Source organism: Sander vitreus, chromosome 2 (genome assembly GCF_031162955.1).
Source record: "Sander vitreus isolate 19-12246 chromosome 2, sanVit1, whole genome shotgun sequence".
In the NCBI taxonomy this organism is placed as follows: domain Eukaryota; kingdom Metazoa; phylum Chordata; class Actinopteri; order Perciformes; family Percidae; genus Sander; species Sander vitreus.
The window spans coordinates 8,417,984-8,437,294 of record NC_135856.1 but is presented as its reverse complement, the minus strand read 5'-3'; the positions used below and the strand labels follow the sequence as shown (position 1 = coordinate 8,437,294).

At 41.9% G+C, this 19,311-nt stretch overlaps 1 protein-coding gene across 2 annotated transcripts; it reads left to right on the top strand.

Moving 5' to 3' along the window:
• Positions 1 to 218: 218 nt before the first annotated feature.
• Positions 219 to 18,805, top strand: LOC144534117 (axin-1-like). Of its 2 annotated transcripts, none has more exons than XM_078275854.1 (13): positions 219 to 405; positions 1,257 to 1,947; positions 5,196 to 5,389; positions 9,653 to 9,805; positions 10,442 to 10,576; positions 10,693 to 10,789; positions 11,140 to 11,277; positions 12,384 to 12,774; positions 13,884 to 14,061; positions 14,176 to 14,349; positions 14,849 to 15,148; positions 15,281 to 15,430; positions 15,554 to 18,805. In XM_078275854.1, the coding sequence occupies exons 2-13, from the start codon at positions 1,327 to 1,329 to the stop codon at positions 15,678 to 15,680; spliced, it is 2,658 nt and encodes an 885-aa protein (XP_078131980.1). In that variant the 5' UTR covers positions 219 to 405; positions 1,257 to 1,326; the 3' UTR covers positions 15,681 to 18,805. The 2 variants fall into 2 exon arrangements, with proteins under 2 accessions (XP_078131980.1, XP_078131970.1); XM_078275844.1 differs by having other exon boundaries at positions 220 to 405; positions 14,173 to 14,349.
• The last annotated feature ends 506 nt before the right edge of the window (positions 18,806 to 19,311 follow it).

Here is a 19,311-nt window from a genome sequence, read left to right as displayed (position 1 = left end):
TTTTTATTTTGCTGATTAAACTACTGTACTTTAACTTAAGTTGAATACATGATTGTTGCTCTTAATGGAGTCTTTGCACATTGTGGAAATACTAATTTAACTAAAGTAAAGAATGTAAATACTTTTCACCGCTGCTAAACTGGGAAGTTGATGTCGCTTCTATTCGTTATATTTCTATAAACGTACTACACACACACCGCACGGCGTCGGCGTGCACGCACGTATTCTCTCGCTCTGTATTATTGCTCAGAAACCAGCCACCATGGGGAGTTAAGGGGGCAGTCGACGGGTCATTTTTGTTAATATTTAATATCAGAAAGCTTTCCATATGCTGCGTTTTGGAGCACACAGTTCGCGCCAGTATCCCCAATGCATCGGATTACGGGGATCGGGCTTTCAGAGACGGTAGGACGGATACTTTTGTGGAAAACACGGGACGTTAACGTACCTAGCTAGGCTAACAAGCTAACCAAAACTAGCTAACACCAAGCTAGCTGGCGCTGCAGCCAATAGAGTGGAAAACGTGCCCTCGCTTTCTTGTTTTGTTTGATCATAGATCGGCTGATTTGTTGGCGTTAATCAGTAGGAAAGTTGGCATTGCTTCTGTACAAGTTGGGTTGACACGGAATACATTTACAAAGTACGCTGGTGTTGGAGTGTTTTTGCATGCAGGCCCGTCTTGTGTGGTTGTAGAGTTTGTTTCTGTACCCATCCCCCACCGTCTTTGCAGGCCAAGATGAATGAGATTCCCACTTCAAAGCACTGGCATTGGTGGTGGCATTGCTACAATGCTAGCTAGCTGTCTTAGCTTGTTAACATAAGTTGGTTATTTAGAAAATGATGTCTAGCTACGCTAGCTAAGTGTGAGCTTTGTTTTGACAACTGTTAGCGCCAGCTTTTAAGCTAGCTGTTAAACTAACGACAAAAACTTAATGGTCAACTTAAAGCTTGGAAATTTACGCACGCAACATTCAAATTGTTTGTGGTCAGACTGGAATCTTATATCCTTCTCTATTCTATTTTCATGTATCTGTTCTGCTCATCATCTCATTTTGCTGTTTGCTAGTAGTGCTGTGTGTGTGTGTGTGTGTGTGTGTGTGTGTGTATACACACACACACACACACACACACACACAGAATGAAGGGAGTGAGAGATGAGTCAGTCATCTGACAGCTTCTTAGTGATGATGTTTTTTTTTTCCTTTTGTATCAACTCCCACTGCTACAACTAACCACTTTTCTTGTTTCCATCGTAGGGTGAATTGTTTGCCAGCAAAATCATTGCTAGAGGGGAAGATCTGACCTCTGCCTTGTGCAATCAGAGACATGAGTGTTGTCAGAGAATTACATGGAATTGGGTACAGGGGCGGTGGTGGGGTTGTGGCCTCTCTGAGCGGCCCTACCCACTTTACCGAGGATGCTCCGCGACCCCCAGTTCCTGGTGAGGAGGGATCTGATGTGGTCCCCCCAGTCCAGTCAGCCAACACCCGTCCAAACACCCTTTCCCAAACCCTTGGCTATCCCACGTCATCCTCATCATCAAAAATGGGGGATCCATCAAGTTACACACCCTCCTCATCGTCTGCGACGCCGCGGCGCCCGGATCTGGACTTGGGGTATGAACCTGAGGGCTCGGCTTCACCAACGCCACCTTACCTGAAGTGGGCAGAGTCGCTTCATTCTCTCCTAGACGACCAGGAAGGCATCCAGCTGTTCCGAAACTTCCTGTGCCAGGAAGGGTGTGCAGACCTTCTCGACTTCTGGTTTGCTTGCTCGGGGTTCAGGAAAACCAGCCAGGAGAAGAGGGCAAAGCTGGCGAAGGCCATCTACAGGAAGTACATTGTAGACGGAAGTGGGATTGTCTCCAGGCAAATCAAAGCAGCCACCAAGAGCTTCATCAGAGACTGTGTGGGAAGGCCGCATCCAGACCCTGCCATGTTTGAACAGGTAATTAAAACACTGATTTAAAGTTTAATGTAAATATTCCCAATAACAGCAATGCATGTTGGATTACACAGGCAAGCGGAAATTGTTATGGATTTCTCACAGGCTGTATTTTGTCCATCTCAGCACTTTCAAATGGTCAGGTTCAGCCAGAAATGTTAGGCTGTTGGGGTATTGTATGCAAAACTAATGCAAAACAGAATTGCTTTGCAGTCTGGCAGGATACAGCAAGGAAATGTATGACACCAAAAAGAAACCGCAGTTGGCTTTGATGGCAGCGCTGTCCGCAGACTGAGGCTGAGAACCTTATCTTTTTTTTTTTTTTCCCTCTCACAACTTTTCTCACTTCTCTTCAGTACACGATTGAGGGACAAGTGTTTTTGGCCTACGTCTATGAAGCCATCCTAGTTCAGTTGTATGTCAGTGTTTACTTCTAGATTGACGAACTTGACAGCCACGTCTGCCTCCGTCACTACTGGTGTAGCGGGCCTTTGAACAGGCCAGAAATTGTAGAGAATATATTTGTCTATGAACATGCCAAATTGCATTTCATTTTTAGTATAGAGAGTATGTTTGTGTTTGTATTAATTTTCTATGGAAGATTATTCACATTGATGGGAAGATTCATCACATTTGCAGTCAGAATGAATGCTGCACAACAGTTACTGGCTCAAGGCTTTTGATGGAACTGTCAGCAACGTTTAGTACTGCTCCACTGAAGAGACTTTTTAGTGGGCAGGACCTGTGGCCGAGGAACTATAACTGGGTCTGGGTTCCTGCAGTTAAAATGCAGTTATAGTACTCGAGTACCTCAAAAGGTTTGTGGGTTCCCGTATATGTTTTTGTGGCCGTAAAGGGCTGTTGCAGCCTTGCAGCAAAATTGAAATAATATTTTAAAAATATGTGACGAAGAGAGGATGCAACTATAGTTCCACACTTGTACTGCCAAAGCACAGACTGTTAACTTGTTTTTTTTCTGCTTTAGTAAGTAAACCGCAACAAAAGACCAAATCAAGTTGAGGTTTAGTTTCCGGTTAGTATTTCGCTCACTCGCCCACCTGTGCCCCTTGATCTCTTTCATTCTTTCTGTCTTCATTGCTCTTTTTTTTTAATGCAATATTGCTCTACTATGTGTGTTACCAGACCACACACATAACAGACTGCTATCACAGGTCTTGTTAACAGAGACTTGAGTCTCGTACTGTAGTTCCTTACACATCACCACTAAACAACAAAATTACACGGAATAAGATTATATAATTACCATGAACCAAATGAGGCCAGTTTCACTTTTCTCTGCAGCCAACCTTTTCCAGCACACTCTCTTGCTTTTCTATTGCTTTTTATATATATATTCTGTGAGTCAGTTAAATGTTGTTTAAGCACCCATAAATTACATTTCAAACCTGGTTAGGAGGACTATCAAAGGGATTAACACACCTCTCTGTATCAGTCTGGATTAAGTGTGAATAGCTAGGTAGTCCCTCAGTTGCATAAATGTGGGTTTACCCTGTGTCACTGTGTTGATCTGGAGTGGATAATAGTTTGCTTTAAAACCCCTATAGTGATCATTGGGCCTGTAACTAACAATGTGTTTGTTTAAATCAATTAGTTTTTTTGGTCTATAAAATGTCAGAAAATGTAATTGTTAAATTAGACAAGGTGATGTGTGATTGACTACGAACTCTGTTTGCTGGTCAGTTTAGTGTAATCGCCGTAGGGCATCGGTATAAATGCTCTTGAGATGAATATTTGTCTTCAGTGAGTTTTATTGCCACTTCACGCGCTATGCACCATATACACTCAGACAAGAAGTACATTTACACAGTGCTGGCAAATAACACGGTAAACAACATCAGAACTAATAAGACTAACGTTCATTGTAGCTTATGTATTTATGTGCATGAACAGAACACATGGCTTTACTGGGCAGCACCCTCTCAGCTTGTACACCTGCTTATTGAGTAAGCATATGCAATGGGTGGCACACTACTGCAGTAGCTTGTTACAAACGCCCTTTAGCTGTCTAGAAACATTCACCATTTCACACCGTAATAACATATTGTGCACATGCACAGCATTACTACACATTGCATGTAATGTAGGCTAGTTGTCACAGCTTAATTACCATCGCCATATACACATTAGCTTATAGCTTACCCATTACATGCAGAGCTAAAACCGCTGACTAACATGAAAACAAAATATGTACTGCTAACATTGCAACAGGTAGCAACTTAGACTCATGTCTGCAAACAGAAGGGACATTTGCTTTCCAATGGACGCACACTGGCTCTTACTCCCGAACTATGCAGTGTGATTTTTAACTCAACTACAACAACACTTCGCTTATAGTCCCCACCGCTCCGAAGCAACTGAAAGTAGTACAACTGCCGTCTACTATGGAGATTGATCCACAGGCTAACAGAGGTAAACAGTAGGCGGGACTTAGCAGATGATAAAGCAGAATACAAAACTAAAGTACTTAAGCAATATAAACTGAGGTAGAACATGTACCTCAAGTGTCTTGTTTTGTCCTTAACTTAAATGATAATCGGTTTACTTACATAGAGGAGCAAAGAAACCAGAAAATATTCACATTTTGAAGCTGGAATCAAATCATTTTGACTTTTTTAAATTATTACTCAAACCGATTAATCAATTATCAAAGTAATTGCCGATTCATTTAATAGTTAACAACTAATCGATTAATCTTTGCACCTCAAGAGATAATAGTCACCTGTGTTCACATTTATTTTCAAAAGCTAAGCAGTGTTAAAATTGTGTTTAAGCCTAAATCGAGAGAAAAGTTGCGAGCCAAGAGCTAGGTCAAAACCTTTCAGACCATAACCTAGGGCTGCACAATTAATCAAATTTTAATCACGATTTTGGCTTCCCACGATCAAATTCACGTGATCGAGCGATATTAAAAATGCTTCTTTCCGTTCATAGAATGCTCTGTATCAAAGTTATAATTAGCCTATGTGACAATAAAATTTGTTTTGGTTAAAATCAACAAATAATCGTGATAATCGTGATCAATATATTGATCAAAAATAATCGTGATTATCATTTTGGCCATAATCGTGCAGCCCTACCATAACCATTGGCTTCAGTCTGAAAAGAGTATGTGTCATCGATGAGTTGGTGGACTTAATGAAGTGATACATGAAGGTAACTTCTTTAGGCATCATTAAGTTCTGTACAAGCTCTGAGTCCCGATATCTGACCACTGTGTTTGTTTGTTCCAGGCCCAGACAGAGATCCAGGGCATGATGGAGGAGAACACCTACCCTTTGTTTCTTAAGTCGGATCTGTACCTGGAGTACACGCGGACAGGAGGAGAGAGCCCCAAGCCTAACCCCAGTGATCAGAGCCCTTCATCGGGGCCAGCCAAGCCTGTGCCTGGGTACTTACCCACACTCGCTGAAGATGAGGAGTGGAGGTGAGAAGATGCACCACTAATGTCTTGTATTGCACAGGATCCATGCCTGTCATGGATCAACTCAACAATAAATGTAGGGCTCCAGACATTTTGCGACCATTTTTTGAGACAGTGCAAGTTTTTTTTTTTACCACTTCTCGCACATGTGCAACCTGCAAATTTGACGACTTAAATTTGTTTTATTTCATGTTGAAAAACGAGGAGAGAGCGAGTCTGCCAGAGTTGGCCAATGTGTGTGAGAGGGGGAGGGTCCATGGGTGATTAGTCAACTGCGTGGGTAACGCATGGATGGGATCTACACTCTCAAGTCTCACTTTTGTGGCGTCACACAACGCACATGCGTTGCACAGCGCTGTTGTTACCGTGTTTCCATGAAAATCATAATACGTTCACGAGTGGTGATCCGCAGCCTAAGTTCATCCATTTTGTTAAAGACTGTACATTGGCGAGGAAAATGCTGCGTAGTAATAGCTGATAAGGAGTTAAGGCCTTTACACACTGGGGGCGTGACGAATAAAGACATGAAAATGCGAAATAATCACATGCGAATATTTCTCATCCAAACTATTCATACCGGCAGCGTGGTGAATTTGCAGCAATTTTCGATAAAAGTTTCTGATATTCACTACGCTGCTGGAGAGAGGGAGAAAGTAATGGGAGATACGGTGTGAGAGGATGAGAGAGATTGGAGCTGAGACCACTTCTTTGAGAAAAAAAATGCATATAGGCTGCTAAATATATAACTATTATCCTCATAAAACAAATGGTGCTTGTGTGTTTTGAGTGTCGTGAGCTCCTCTCTCTGGCTCCCTCATCACTCAATATTTCCCACACTTGGTGGTAGATGGTTAGATACAGTACTCCCCTTTCCATGGAAGTTTAATCACCTTCGATATGATTGCTGTTTCAGTGTTAACAAAAAAAGATAGAGGAGGGAGGGAGAGCCAATAATATAGTACATTGACAATAATAATACTTTCTTTACATTTCTGAATATGCAATTATAATAATTTGTTTTATTTGATAGAGCACCTTTTACAGACAGTCACAAAGTGCTTCATACAATAAACAGTTGTTAAAATACAGTAGGATCCAAAACAGAAAATAAACGAGCAAAAACAAATAAAATACCAATGAAGGTAAAAGATTAAAAGACTAAAAAGACCCAAAATTACAAACATGAGACAAAAGCGAGTTGAAACAAGTGTCTTCAGCTGCTTTCTAAAAGCGTCAACCGAGACTGCAGAACGTAAGTTAATAGGAAGGGCGTTCAACAGAGTTGGAGCTACTACTTCAAGGAACGGTCACCTTTAGTTTTCAAATGAGTGCGTGGGCCCACCAGTAGTCCCTGGTTAGAAGACCTGAGTGACCTGTTAGTGGTGTACAGATGGAGCAGGTCAGAGATATAAACAGGCGCCTGACCATGCAATGCTTTATGTATTTGTAAGAACAAGAACTTTAAATTGGATTCTGAACTTGATCAAAAGCCAATGTAACAAGGATAAAACGGGAGTAATGTGTGACATCCTGCTGGACCTGGTCAACAACAAACCTGTTACATGTTACTTCGGTCTTATCTTCATTAAGCTGCAAGAAATTGTTCGCCATCCAGTCCTTAATGGAAGACAAACATTTGAGCAGTACTGACACTTTGTAAGTCTCTTCCAGGTTAAAAGAAACATACAGCTGGATGTCATCAGCATAGAAATGATAACTGATATCTCCAAATTGCCTAATTATGTAGCCTAGGGGAAGCATATGCAACGTAAATAAAATCGGACCTAACACAGAGCCCTGAGGGATCCCACAAGAATGGGCAACAGTTTCAGAGAAATAAGGACCAAGTGACACAGAAAAACTTCTATCTGAAAGATAAGCAGAGAACCAGTCCAGGGCGCTCCCTGAGATACCAACCCAGTGCTTAAGTTTTTCAAGCAAGATGGCGTGATCCACAGTATCGAAAGCTGCGCTAAGGTCCAGCAGCACCAAAACAGAACATTTACCCGCATCAGAAGACCTCATTAAATCATTGGAAACTCTAAGAAGAGTGGTTTCTGTAAAGTGTTTCTGACAGAAGCCAGGTTGAAATTTGTCTAGAATGTTGTATGTGGCCAAGACAGCAGAGAGCTTGTTTGGCAACAACTTTTTCAAAAATTTTGGAAATAAAAGGCATCTTGGAAATAGGCCTATAGTTTGCGGGAGTTGATGGATCCAGATTGGTTTTCTTCAATAGTGGCTGAACAACTGTATGTTTAAAATACGATGGGACACAACCAGTTTGCGGAGAGCTGTTGATTATAGAGAGCACACAAGTACTTACAGACCCAAGGACATTTTTAAATAAGAAAGTTGGTATAACATCTACCAGGCTCGAGGAAGATTTCATACTGCTCACCAAGTCAGTGAGTTCTTGCAGTGAAATAGGAGCAAAACAATTCAAAATTGATGGCCGATTGAAATGAACAGAACATGCAGCAGCAGAAGAGATGATGCTATTCCTGACATCTCTGATCCTATTTTCAAAGAAAAATGGAAAGTCACTACTGTCCTTATTTGAAAACACTGGCACTTCAGGAGGAGCAGGATTGACAACGTTGTTGATGGTGTCAAAAAGAATTTTGGGGTTACACTTGCTGAAAGAAATAAGGTTAGAAAAGTAAGATGTCCTTGCCTCCTTAACCATATTATTATATTCAGATAATAGTTGTTCGTGATGGAGCCGGTGAACATGAAGCTTGGTGGTCCACTGTCGTTCAGCCCTCTGACATTCACGCCGAAAACAGCGAGTGGAGTCATTTAACCGTGGGGATGAGTTGACAGAGGGAACAAGTCGCATTTTACTTGGAGCCACTTTATCCAAAACTGATGAGCAATATGTGTTGAAGGAGTGGACCAGACAATTAATGTCGGCATTAGAAGACAACACTGCACTTTGGTCCAAAGCTGCAGAAAACCTTTCAGCTGAGAAGCGAATTAAGATGCGAAAACGGCTTATACGTTTACTGGGCCGTAAATCTAAATTAAAAGACAGGCTGAATAAAATGCAGTCATGGTCAGTAACATGCAGCTCCTCAGAGAAAATAGTCAAGATTAAGGCCAAGTGTAAAAACAAGGTCCAAAGTATGACCCCTAACGTGTGTAGGACCAGACACATGTTGGATAAAATTAAAAGACTCCGTGACATTTAAGAAAATCCGCAGCAAAGGTGCAAGAAATGTCATCGGCGTGAATATCACCAACCATAACCACTTTTTCCAACCCAGTAATAGAGGACAAAAAGATCACTGAATTCAGACATAAAAGAACTGTTTGAACCAGGGGGCCGGTAAATTAAAACACAATAAAACGGATTTGAACTACCAACTTTGGACACCTGTAGTTCAAATGAGGAAAAAAAACAAAACAATGGTTACTGTCTTGACTTTGAAAGCAGTTTTTATACACAACCGCGAGCCCTCCACCCCGGCCCGCGGTCCTGGGAGTACTGATAAAACAACTGGTGTCTGGTGGACAAAGTTCAATTAGAGATCCGGATTCCATGAATTCCAGGAACAAGAAATCAAGGCATTTGTCAATAAATAAATCATTCAGGATAAAAGACTTGCTGGTGATCATTTATCAGCGGCATCCTGAGAGGCCCGGGCCAGCGGGCGCAGATACCTGGACACTGATCTGCTGGAACGCTTCCCAGGGAGCAAAGGCCTCACTGTTAAAAATAGGCTGAATAGGAGAATAGAGCAGAGGACGTGTTATTGCCAATGACTGGCAGTAGGGGGGGGGTTAACACTGTTTACAATGTCCTGAAAAAAACTGGTGGTAGTAGTTAATATTTTCAATCGCAAGCGGGAGTTAGGGGGGCTCGTAGGGGAAGGAGAGTTTGACAGGTAGAGACCGGAAGTGACCAGGGGTGAGTGAGCACACCCGGTAGACAGTCAGACTGGATATGAATTCCTAACTACGTAGAAAAGGTTGTCAGTTAAAATACGTGAGCCAAGGCCATTGGGGTGTATGCCATCACCACGGAAGAAGGCTGGGCATTTCCAGAAGAGGTTAAAATTGTCAATGAAAGCTATGTTACAGGCTGTTGTTTAAACACCGTTCAATTAAAATGTGACTATGAACTAAAATAAGACAGCAGATTGTAGTTTCTGTATTTATTACCAAAGCATTTATCAGTAATACAGTTAAAATGTGTGAAATCACGTGTGAAATAATGAATGTTTCTTATGTTTGACTAACAGATCTAATTTAATTTGATCTCAGGTGTGGAGGAGGAGTAGCGCGGGAGGAGGAGGAAGAGAAAGATGAGGATTGCGGAGACACACCAGCTGGTAGGCTGACTCAAAGCCTGCTGATGCAGACGGCACCGCAGAGAGCCTCGACCAACAGGAGGAGGCCGGACAGCAGGGAGTACAGGTGTGTGTGTGGGTGTGGGTCTCAAGGTTCTTAAGTTTATACAGAAGAATCTGATTGATAGTATAATTTCCTTTCACAATGTGTAAAACTTTTTTTTTTTTTTTTAAATCAGTATTGATCATTTACAATGTAATTTAGCCAACGTTGATAATGATGAATATTTTCATTTTTAATACCACCGTGTCTACTGTAAATAGTTTACCCATTTTACTGTAATAGTGAATTTTGATGCAAAGGTAACAGTCTTAAAACACTGTTTCCTATTCATACTATGTAGAACAATAGGAAATTCTTTACTTAAACCGTTTTTTTTAATCAACTTAAACAGTGGTTAGGTTGTTACACCTATTTTGAAATTAATAATTAAATGTATGGTTTTCTGTATAGACTCACTTGTTCTTTAAATTGTGTTTAAAATGACCGATGTTATCTGAATATTGAAGTAACATAACGAACCAAACCTGCTGAGTTAGAAGACTCCAAACATAAGTCTTGAGACGTGTCCCGGTCAGAGAAATTGTGTTTAATGTTCTGGAAAGAAAACCCTGAGAATTCATGCTGACCCTTGCCTGCGTGTGCATGAACCAACATTTGAATGTGAGTTCACTACATTGTAATCTCTCCGCTCGTCCTCAGGCCGTGGAGGGAGCCGGTAAACCCATACTACGCAAACATGGGCTACGCTCGCGCTCCAGCAACCAGTGCCAATGACAGTGAGCAACAGAGCATGTCGAGCGATGCAGACACACTGTCACTGACCGACAGCAGTGTGTAAGTATACACAGATGCACCCAGAATTACTGCATACCTGTGACAACACTTTTTGGACCGAATTAGCTGTTCAGATCTGTGTTTTAATTGTGGTTTATCTGTGTATTTGTGTGCAGAGATGGTATTCCTCCATACAGATATCGGAAGCAGCATCGCAAAGAGATGCATGAAAGTGCCAAAGCCAATGGACGTGTTCCCCTACCTCATATACCTGTGAGTTATACAGACACTACTCCCTTAGCCTCATGTCCGCATTCATAGTTGTATTCATGTAGCGTAACGGTAGCATGAACCCTGGTGACCTAATTCAGATATTAGTGGGGAATTGTTTATCAGCATGGCTATTGCAGCTTTAATTATTACTGTAGCAGTACATGTTTCATGTATTTCTCTTCACAGTATCCTACTCCTATTTGTGCTATGAAATGGTTATTACTGTTTTTCTTACCCTTAATTTGTTAATAATTTGCACGTTCATTTTGTAAAATGACATCTAAATTTGAGCTGCAGATGTGTATAGGAATTTGTGGCATGTAATTGTTTGTGTTTGTGTCTATATACAGCGCACGTACCGCATGCCAAAGGACATCCACGTAGAGCCTGAGAGGTTTGCAGCGGAGCTCATCAGCAGGCTGGAGACAGTTCTTAGAGAGAGAGAGGCCCAGGAAAGACTCGAAGAGAGGCTGAAGAGAGTAAGACTGGTAAGTGTGTCTGTGTGTTCCTCGTGATGTGATTCGGACACTGTGAGTGGAGCTGTACCCATTGCTGATGTTGTTTCCTCAAGAATACTTGAATTATGGGCGCCTGGGTAGCTCACCTGGTAGAGCAGGCGCCCATATGTAGAGGTTTGACGCAGCAGCCGCAGGTTCGCTCCCCTTTCATGTCTTCAGCTGTCCTATATAAATAAAGGCCTAAAATGGCCAAAAAATAATCTTCAAAAAAAATAAAAGTACTTGACTTATGAGTGAAAATCATAGTAAATTGAGAACATTTACCGTTTATCTTTTTTTATTAATGAAAAACTGTGTGGTTCTGTCGGCAAATTGGCTCAAAGGAGCGGTACCAATGGGGCGCTAGGATTTTTAGAACTGAACTATGGCCAGGATGCACACTTTTATTTCTTCGATGGTGTGGAAATCTGATGTTTTCACATCATTAAGACAGGTGTGTTTAAAAAAAAAAAGCAGGAACCACTAGCAGATGACCAAAAAAAACATTCGTCATATTCAACATATCACTCCCTCCTTAAAGTCCAATATGCGTCGGAAAGTAGCGATGCAGCGTCGACTTGGAAAATTCTGATTTGGGTACAGATGTTCACATTTGCATATGGTGTCACCTTCCATCAAGCTGTATACGCTGAGAACAAAAGCTAAATGTGGTTATGTTTTAGATTGGACTTTATTGTCCGCCTTAGTGGAAATTTGTCTTTGGCTTCTCCGAAATATTCGTCAACTCTAAATGTTATATGCTTATAGTCATTTGTGCAAACATCTTAATAATGAATTCTGTCAAAATAACTAGGGGTGTGCAAAAAAATCGATTCCCATTCGTATTGTGATTCAAGCTCTACCGATTTTTTTTATTTATTTTTTTTTAAATCTAACAGGTTTAACTATATGCTTTTTGAAGTCTCTTTATTTTTAATAAGAAATTGCCAAATCATTTTTTTGTCTGAAATGTACCTGTACATGTTAAGTTTGGTAAGGGCATTTATTCATTTTTTTCTGTCTTTGTGTGTACATACTGGTTTATACAATGTGCATGTCCAGTTAGATGTAAAATATTTTTCTCCTTCTCCCAACAGGAAGAAGAGGGTGACGATGCTGACATCTCCGTGACAACCTCCATGTCTTCTCATAGTATACCACTCCCCCTCCCCTCGTTGTTTCCACCTCACTACGGCGCCCGTTATTCAGAGACCACTGCTAACACAGCAACAGTCGCCACTTACGGCGGCCTGGTTGCCATGGAGGATTCCCATGACGACGACCCGGAATCTATTTTGGATGAGCATGTACAGCGCGTGATGAAAACGCCGGGCTGCCAGTCACCAGGGGCAACCAACAGCACCTTAGGCGGAGGCGGTCGGCACACTCCTCCCAAATCTTCGCGTTCACCTGACGGGGGGATCGGCCCGCCTCACTGCCCGCCACACCGAGTGGGTGGCCACAGTCAGCCTCCTGCTGGGGTCAAAGGTAAGAAGCTGTGGAGGGAAAGGAGAGGGGGTGAGAGATCGGAGAGACTTAACTCCGAAACACACTTGCAGCATATGATTATCCACCTGTTATTTTCTATGTAAATAGGGCTGCACAATTAATCGCAGGGGGGCAAAATATTTTTTAATGGCAAAATGTGTGTCAATCCATTCTCAACTAAGTATTGTGGTGGTGCAGAGACGTCCTGGCCTACAAATCCTATCTAAAATCTTGGTTTTGGGACAGATCCTCGCAAAAATCACACGATAATTAAAATTTCTTTTAATTGAGAATAATGATACAAAAATTATAATTCCCTCCAATATCATGAATCATATCGCAATCGCAATATCAGTCGATATTTTCCACATATCGTGCAGCCCTTTATGTAAACCAACCAGGCATATCGGTGCTGGTGAACAGACCTCTGTTCTCTGCATTGATGCTAAAACAATGTTTTTTTTTAAAAGACTTGTTCCCATGATTGGCACATCTTTCCTATTGTAACGTAACTCCTTCTCATGTCAGACATTATCTTCTGTAGTCCTACAGCTGCCACAGTAAAATCTATAGGTTTCTTTTGTGAACAAATCCCATGAAAAGACTCAAACCAACAATGTATTATTCCATTTTTATTTTCCAACTTTCATGCCTCGTAGTTGGACAATGGTGCTTGTTGGGGACTATTTTCAGCAGCGGATGAATACACATTTGTTGCTCTGGTGAATGTTTACAACAGCAGGACAGCCTTAATAGTAGTATCAATTCATTGCTTGATGGTGGAGATGATTTGTTGCCCAAAGTATAGTAAAAGACCTGGACAAGCCACAGTCCTGGCTTTACAAACTTTACCACTTCCTGGTGAGCCGTCGCTCGAGAGATTGGCTCTTCAGGTGTAGAATCATGTGCAATAACACAAAAAAAGAGTCCTGCATCTTATATATTTAGTTGGTGTTCTTTATATTATGCTTCAAATGCAGTGTGCAAAATGCATTTTTACATGCCATCGCAGGGGTCAAATTAAGCTGCAGCAGTGGGTTGTTTTGGTGTGCGATGTATTGAAGAGAGGCTAGTATGTCACCAATAAGTCTCTGTGATGTCTGTCTCAGGTATGCATCACCACAAGCCGCTGTATCACCACAGAGGAAGAGAAGGGCAGGAGGAGGCGGGTTCTAGGCCTCAGGCCAACCTCGTGTGGAACGGAGACCCGGCCAGCCAGTACGCAGGGAGAAGTCGTAACTACGCCGACGGGGCTGGAGCCAGCATGCTTGACGGCATGGGTTACAGGTAGGCTGGCGTGGTTAAATGGGCTGACATTCGCTAGGTGTACAGCAAACTGAATGTGCTGTTTGAAATTCAGATAGCGTCAACTGTTTGTGTTAACTGTTCGTTCTGCAGTAGTAAAGGCAGCACGTTGTCACGACGAAGTTGTAAGAAGACACCAGAGACGTCAGGCAAAGGTGATGAGAGTGGGCGTGGCATGGAGGGCCAGGTACCACTGGAGGATCTGGAGAGAAACCAGAAGATCCTGCAGTGGATGATGGAAGGAGACCGACAGAGGAAGACCTCGCATGGGTGAGCAATATTACGTGTATTACTCATGATTATTATACAAAAATGTAATTTCTCATTAAAATGTTAAGATCATCATGTGTCCACCTGAAGTATATACGCCAAGTATTTACTCTCCTTTTAGCCCCGTTTTGGTCCCCCAACTCCTAAAGGAAATATCTGGCTCTTTACCTGCTAAATGATTCACTATGTTCACCAGCTAGACGCTAACTTTCTCTGTTTGCCGTTTGGTACAGGACAGGTAGTGTACAGTGGGTCATAGTACATTATACTATGAGAGTGCAACCGGTGAAAACAATAACAGTTAATGGGGCCAAAAGGGGGATTGAGTGGAATCCCATTAATCCAGCTGCATAGAGAATTGTTCTAGATAATGTTTTTTTGGACTGTTTCTAGAGCTATACATTGGCATCAATCTCAGTAGGGGGGGTAACACTTTTATTGGCCTATTTTTAGTCCTTTGACATTCATCCTCTCTCCCTCCCCGTTGTTTTTTTTTAAGTGGCAGCACCAGTAGCTCTAGGAGGACGGGAACAAGCTGCGAGTCGCCGCGTCCAACTTCTGTGGAGCGACCTGGAGCCGTGCACCCCTGGGTCTCTGCCCAGCTGCGTAACAACCCCTCTTCAGTGTCCCCCGCCATCCCCGGCTCATCGTCCACCCAGGTCAAGCCCTCGCACCCGTTCATCCAGGACCCAGCTATGCCCCCCAACCCGGCTCCCAACCCCCTCACCCAGCTAGAGGAGGCTAGGAGGAGACTGGAGGAGGAGAGGAGGAGGAACGCACTACAGCAGGCCAAGCAGAGGTAGGCGTCGAACCCAATTTTATTTGCTTTTCCCAAAATATCTCATATTTGCCTCAGAGGGCTTTAAACGGTGTCTGTGTTTTAAATGTATTCTTGTTTTAGTGTTTTGACATGGATCTTTCCCTCTCCCAGGCATAAGTCTGGTAAGCGCCAAGTGTGTGAAAACATGACTGTGGCTTACTACTTTTGTGGAGAGCCAATCCCATACAGAACATCAGTCAAAGGCCGTGTGGTGACTTTGGGCCAGTTCAAGGAGCTGCTTACCAAAAAGGGCCATTACAGGTGAGCTCATGCATATAGTTTAATATTTATAGTTTGGGTGAGGATTTCACATTTTTAAAGGAACCATTTTTGTCACTGTTTGACTTCGAAGTAATCGAGCGTGTCTTTTGTTTTTGCGTGCAGGTTCTATTTTAAGAAAGTGAGCGACGAGTTTGACTGTGGTGTAGTGTTCGAAGAGGTTCGTGACGACGACGCCATCTTGCCTATCTTTGAGGAAAAGATCATCGGGAAGGTGGAGAAGGTTGACTGAAATTTGGAAACAGGAAGATGACACAGAATTGGGAAAAAAAAAAACCCATCATTTTGAGAAAAGGAGATAGGAAGAGAACATTGGGGTTGGATAGAAATTCAGCTGTGAGGAAACGAATGAAAGAAAGTAGAAAGGTGGAAGGAGCATTGTGTGACAGAAGGGAGATGGCGCTGCATGGTAGAAGCTCGAGTATTAAGGAGGTGGTTATTTGTATGGACTATCTGGATGTTCGGCGTCACGCCTGGATCAAACCCACATAAAGTGAAGAAGCTTGGCCAGATGACACAGTAGCGCAGAAGAGGAGCATAAATTATTTCACCTGTCTTGTCTCCACTGTGGATATTCGAGGAGCGCTGTTCAAATCTGACGTTTGACCAGTCTTCCACTTTCACTGTGATGGATGGAAAAGGGTGCAGGGGCTGCTGGAAGGAGAGAGGAGAAAGTAGTCTTCCACTTCTGCTCTGGAGGAGTCTGTCCTCCGCAGACCATTACGATGCTGCTACATTACCACGGAAACTCTTCAATCGGTGCTCAGGACAGTAAAGAAAGCAGTTTTGTTCCATTCGGGACTCTCACTGCCTTTTGCTGTCTCTGTCTCATCAGCTGGTGACCAGGGGAGAAGACAGAGGATTTTGGGGAGTGGAACTTTGGCCTGCTTCTCCTCTCGTTGAATTCATAGCCTCAAAACAGAAACTTTGTCACCCTTGATTCCTAGATGTCATGTAGTGATCTCTCACATCAACATGTTCAGACAACAGTTCTCTACATAACTTGTTTACCAAAGCTACATATTTTTGATAAGACAAGTATCCTAGCTACTTGTTTCATTTTATTTGAATTGTGTATGTACAAGGCAGGTACTATTACTTATTAATGCAGCCTAATTTCGTTATATCTCAACTTAATGGTGTATTATTGTGTATGTTTTGAAGCTTGTTCATTAGTCATTTCAGGGCAGCCATTTTGTTTGTTCCCCCCCCCATAATACATCCCTACACCTCACTTCTGTACTGTTTACCTGTGAGTGGGTAGTTCTGTTCTTCTGCACAATGGATTTTAATTATAGGCTTTTCTTCCACTCACAAATTGTCATGAAAAAGAGCAACGCACACCAATGGTGTGCCATCTCAGACCACAGTATCTGTTGTTTTTAACAGGTCACACTGTCACCTCATATGCGTCATTTTTTTCTGCTATACTGTGTACTCCGAACTGAGTAGGTGCCTGCCTGCCTGCCTGCCTGGCCAGTGCCATTACTATCTAGAATGCTTATTCTGAAGCGTGTTGGTGAGTGGGAAAGCCTGTGTCATGTACGCCTGAACTCAACCAAAGAGCATATCATGTGTCCCGTCATCAGTCCACGAGCATCAAATGTATTTTTTCATCATGAGCAGAAGGGAATCTTCTTCCTTGTGCAGATTCACAATCTTCAGACATTGCAGCAGAGTTTACAGTCTGCATCTTATCTTGGAACAGTTGGACATTTGGGGATTTGTTTCCTTTTTTGCCGATTTGCGCGAGAAAATTGATAAAACTCTGTCTGTACGGCAAATACAAAGCTGCAACTAGCAGTTGGTTAGCTTAGCATAAAGACTGGAATGGGGAAGCAGTTAGCTTGGCTTTTATATGGATTAAACAAAAGAGCACTGCAACTAGTGAATATTTTTATAATTGATTAATATGCCAATCACAGATGTCTAAAAACGTATTGTTTTGGCTGACCCACAGTTTAAATCGTACAGATATTCGGTTTACTATTACAAAAAAGCAGCAAAATCTGCGGGATTTAGAAACAAACTAGAGAATGTTTGGCATTTCTGCTTGAAAAATGATTTTAATCGATTTCCAAAATGTTTTATTTTTTCTACGCAATTAATTTAGTTTTCAGCTCTAAAACCTACTAGAGGTAACATGTTAACTAGTTGAGCTGTAAAGGTGCTGGTAGGTGTGTTTTGTTCCCATTGGAGAGAGCCAGGCCTGCTGTTTCCTGTCCTATTGCTAAGCTAAGCTGACTGGCTGCAGGCTCTGGCTTCATATTTAGCACCCAAACATGAAAATGGTATGTCTAACCCTCAGCAGGAAATAAATGAGAAATAAGTGTGTTTTCCCTAATGTCAAACTATTCGGTCAAACTTCTCACATCAGTACAGCACTGCAGCAAGGCCTTGAGGCCAGAATATCATAAATCACTGTGCAGACAATGCACTGATCACACACCAGCTATGTAAGCTGAATGCAATTTGACGTTTTTAACTTTTCCCTTTTTATGCCCTCAAAGGAAATCTCTTCATTGGTCCTGTCATCATGCCGGTCTTCAGTAATGATCTCAAACTGTTGGCCTGACTTGAGTGTTTTGTGTTATCTATGCTGGTAGTTAATTGAATGTTTTCATCAAACAAAGAGGTCCTATCATACGTCTTGCAGGAATGTCAAATACAACTTGTCCTGGGTTTCTGCCCAGTAAGGGAAACATAGGATGAGAAAACATATTTGTCCTCACTTCAACCCATTATGCCTTCAATATAAAATTTTAAATTTAGATATGTATTTGTTTATAAAAAAAAATGTAATTTTAATAATCACCAAGCATGCTCTTTATAAGGAATCTTTTCCTGATGAGTTGAATTATCTATTTTGTTTTAATGTTTATGTGCGAACTGCTATGGCCCTCTGATATATTTAATCTGTTTTGTTAGAACGCCCAGGGACAGTTGAATGACAACATTTGTTAAGAGTTATTTCTTGTGATTATGATTCGATGGACAAAACAACAACCGCGTCTGTTGTGTAGTCAATTTGTGTGAAACACAGTGCCTTTTTCATGTTATCTTTCGAAATATCTTTATTGAACCAATCCATTCTTTTAATGTAAGTTTTTATTTTTCAGTCAGTCCTGTTGTACTTTAGCTGCGATCCTGCTTGCTCACTTCTGTTCTGATAGATCCTCTGCTGTAAATATGTACATTATCATTTCATATTTGTCTTCAGACCTGCACCACATGTCCATGGTGTTTCTGTTTTTCAAAGGTAAACGCCAAGATGTCACTGTGCTGGTTCCACTTGTACATTTCTTTTAAAAAGGTACTTCATAATAAAGATGTTGAATAAATCCTTCCTCTCTTTAATTGTTCCGCCATCATTCTTTGTGTTTACCTCATTGTGCTCGTTCACATACTTTACTTAGGCTACTCTGACCATAAATTAAGGCGATTGCCCCCTGGCATTTTAAACACCATATGTCTTTTTCACAGAGATATTTTGACTTGTCATAGTAGGGAAAGCACAGTAGTTACTAACATTAATGAAGGCTCTGGTCTAGTTAAAGGTGCTGTAGGTAGGATTGCGAAGATCCAGGACTTAGCCAAAGAATTTGAACATCGACAACTTCTCAGTCCCTCCCCCCCTTTCCGCTAAAGCCCAAACTGGTTTCCTAAGCCCCTCCCCCCACAAGGGAGAATGAATGCGTGTGCATGCATGAACAGGGACTGACACACAGTTAGACACCCGGCCCTCATTGGTGCATCTGTATAGGGAGAAGTGGGTTTTTGCAAATCACACTACAGGCTGTAGGTGGTGCCAGAGCAGCTGGACTTTTTTTTTATTACCTGCTTCATGTAGTTCTACTGGAACA

Coding starts and splice junctions, on each gene's coding strand:
- LOC144534117 (XM_078275844.1), top strand. CDS start 1,327: ATGAGTGTTGTCAGAGAATTACATGGAATTGGGTACAGGGGCGGTGGT. Junction 11,278..12,383: donor GGCTGAAGAGAGTAAGACTG/GTAAGTGTGTCT, acceptor TTCTCCCAACAG/GAAGAAGAGGGTGACGATGC. Junction 15,149..15,280: donor CTACAGCAGGCCAAGCAGAG/GTAGGCGTCGAA, acceptor TCCCTCTCCCAG/GCATAAGTCTGGTAAGCGCC.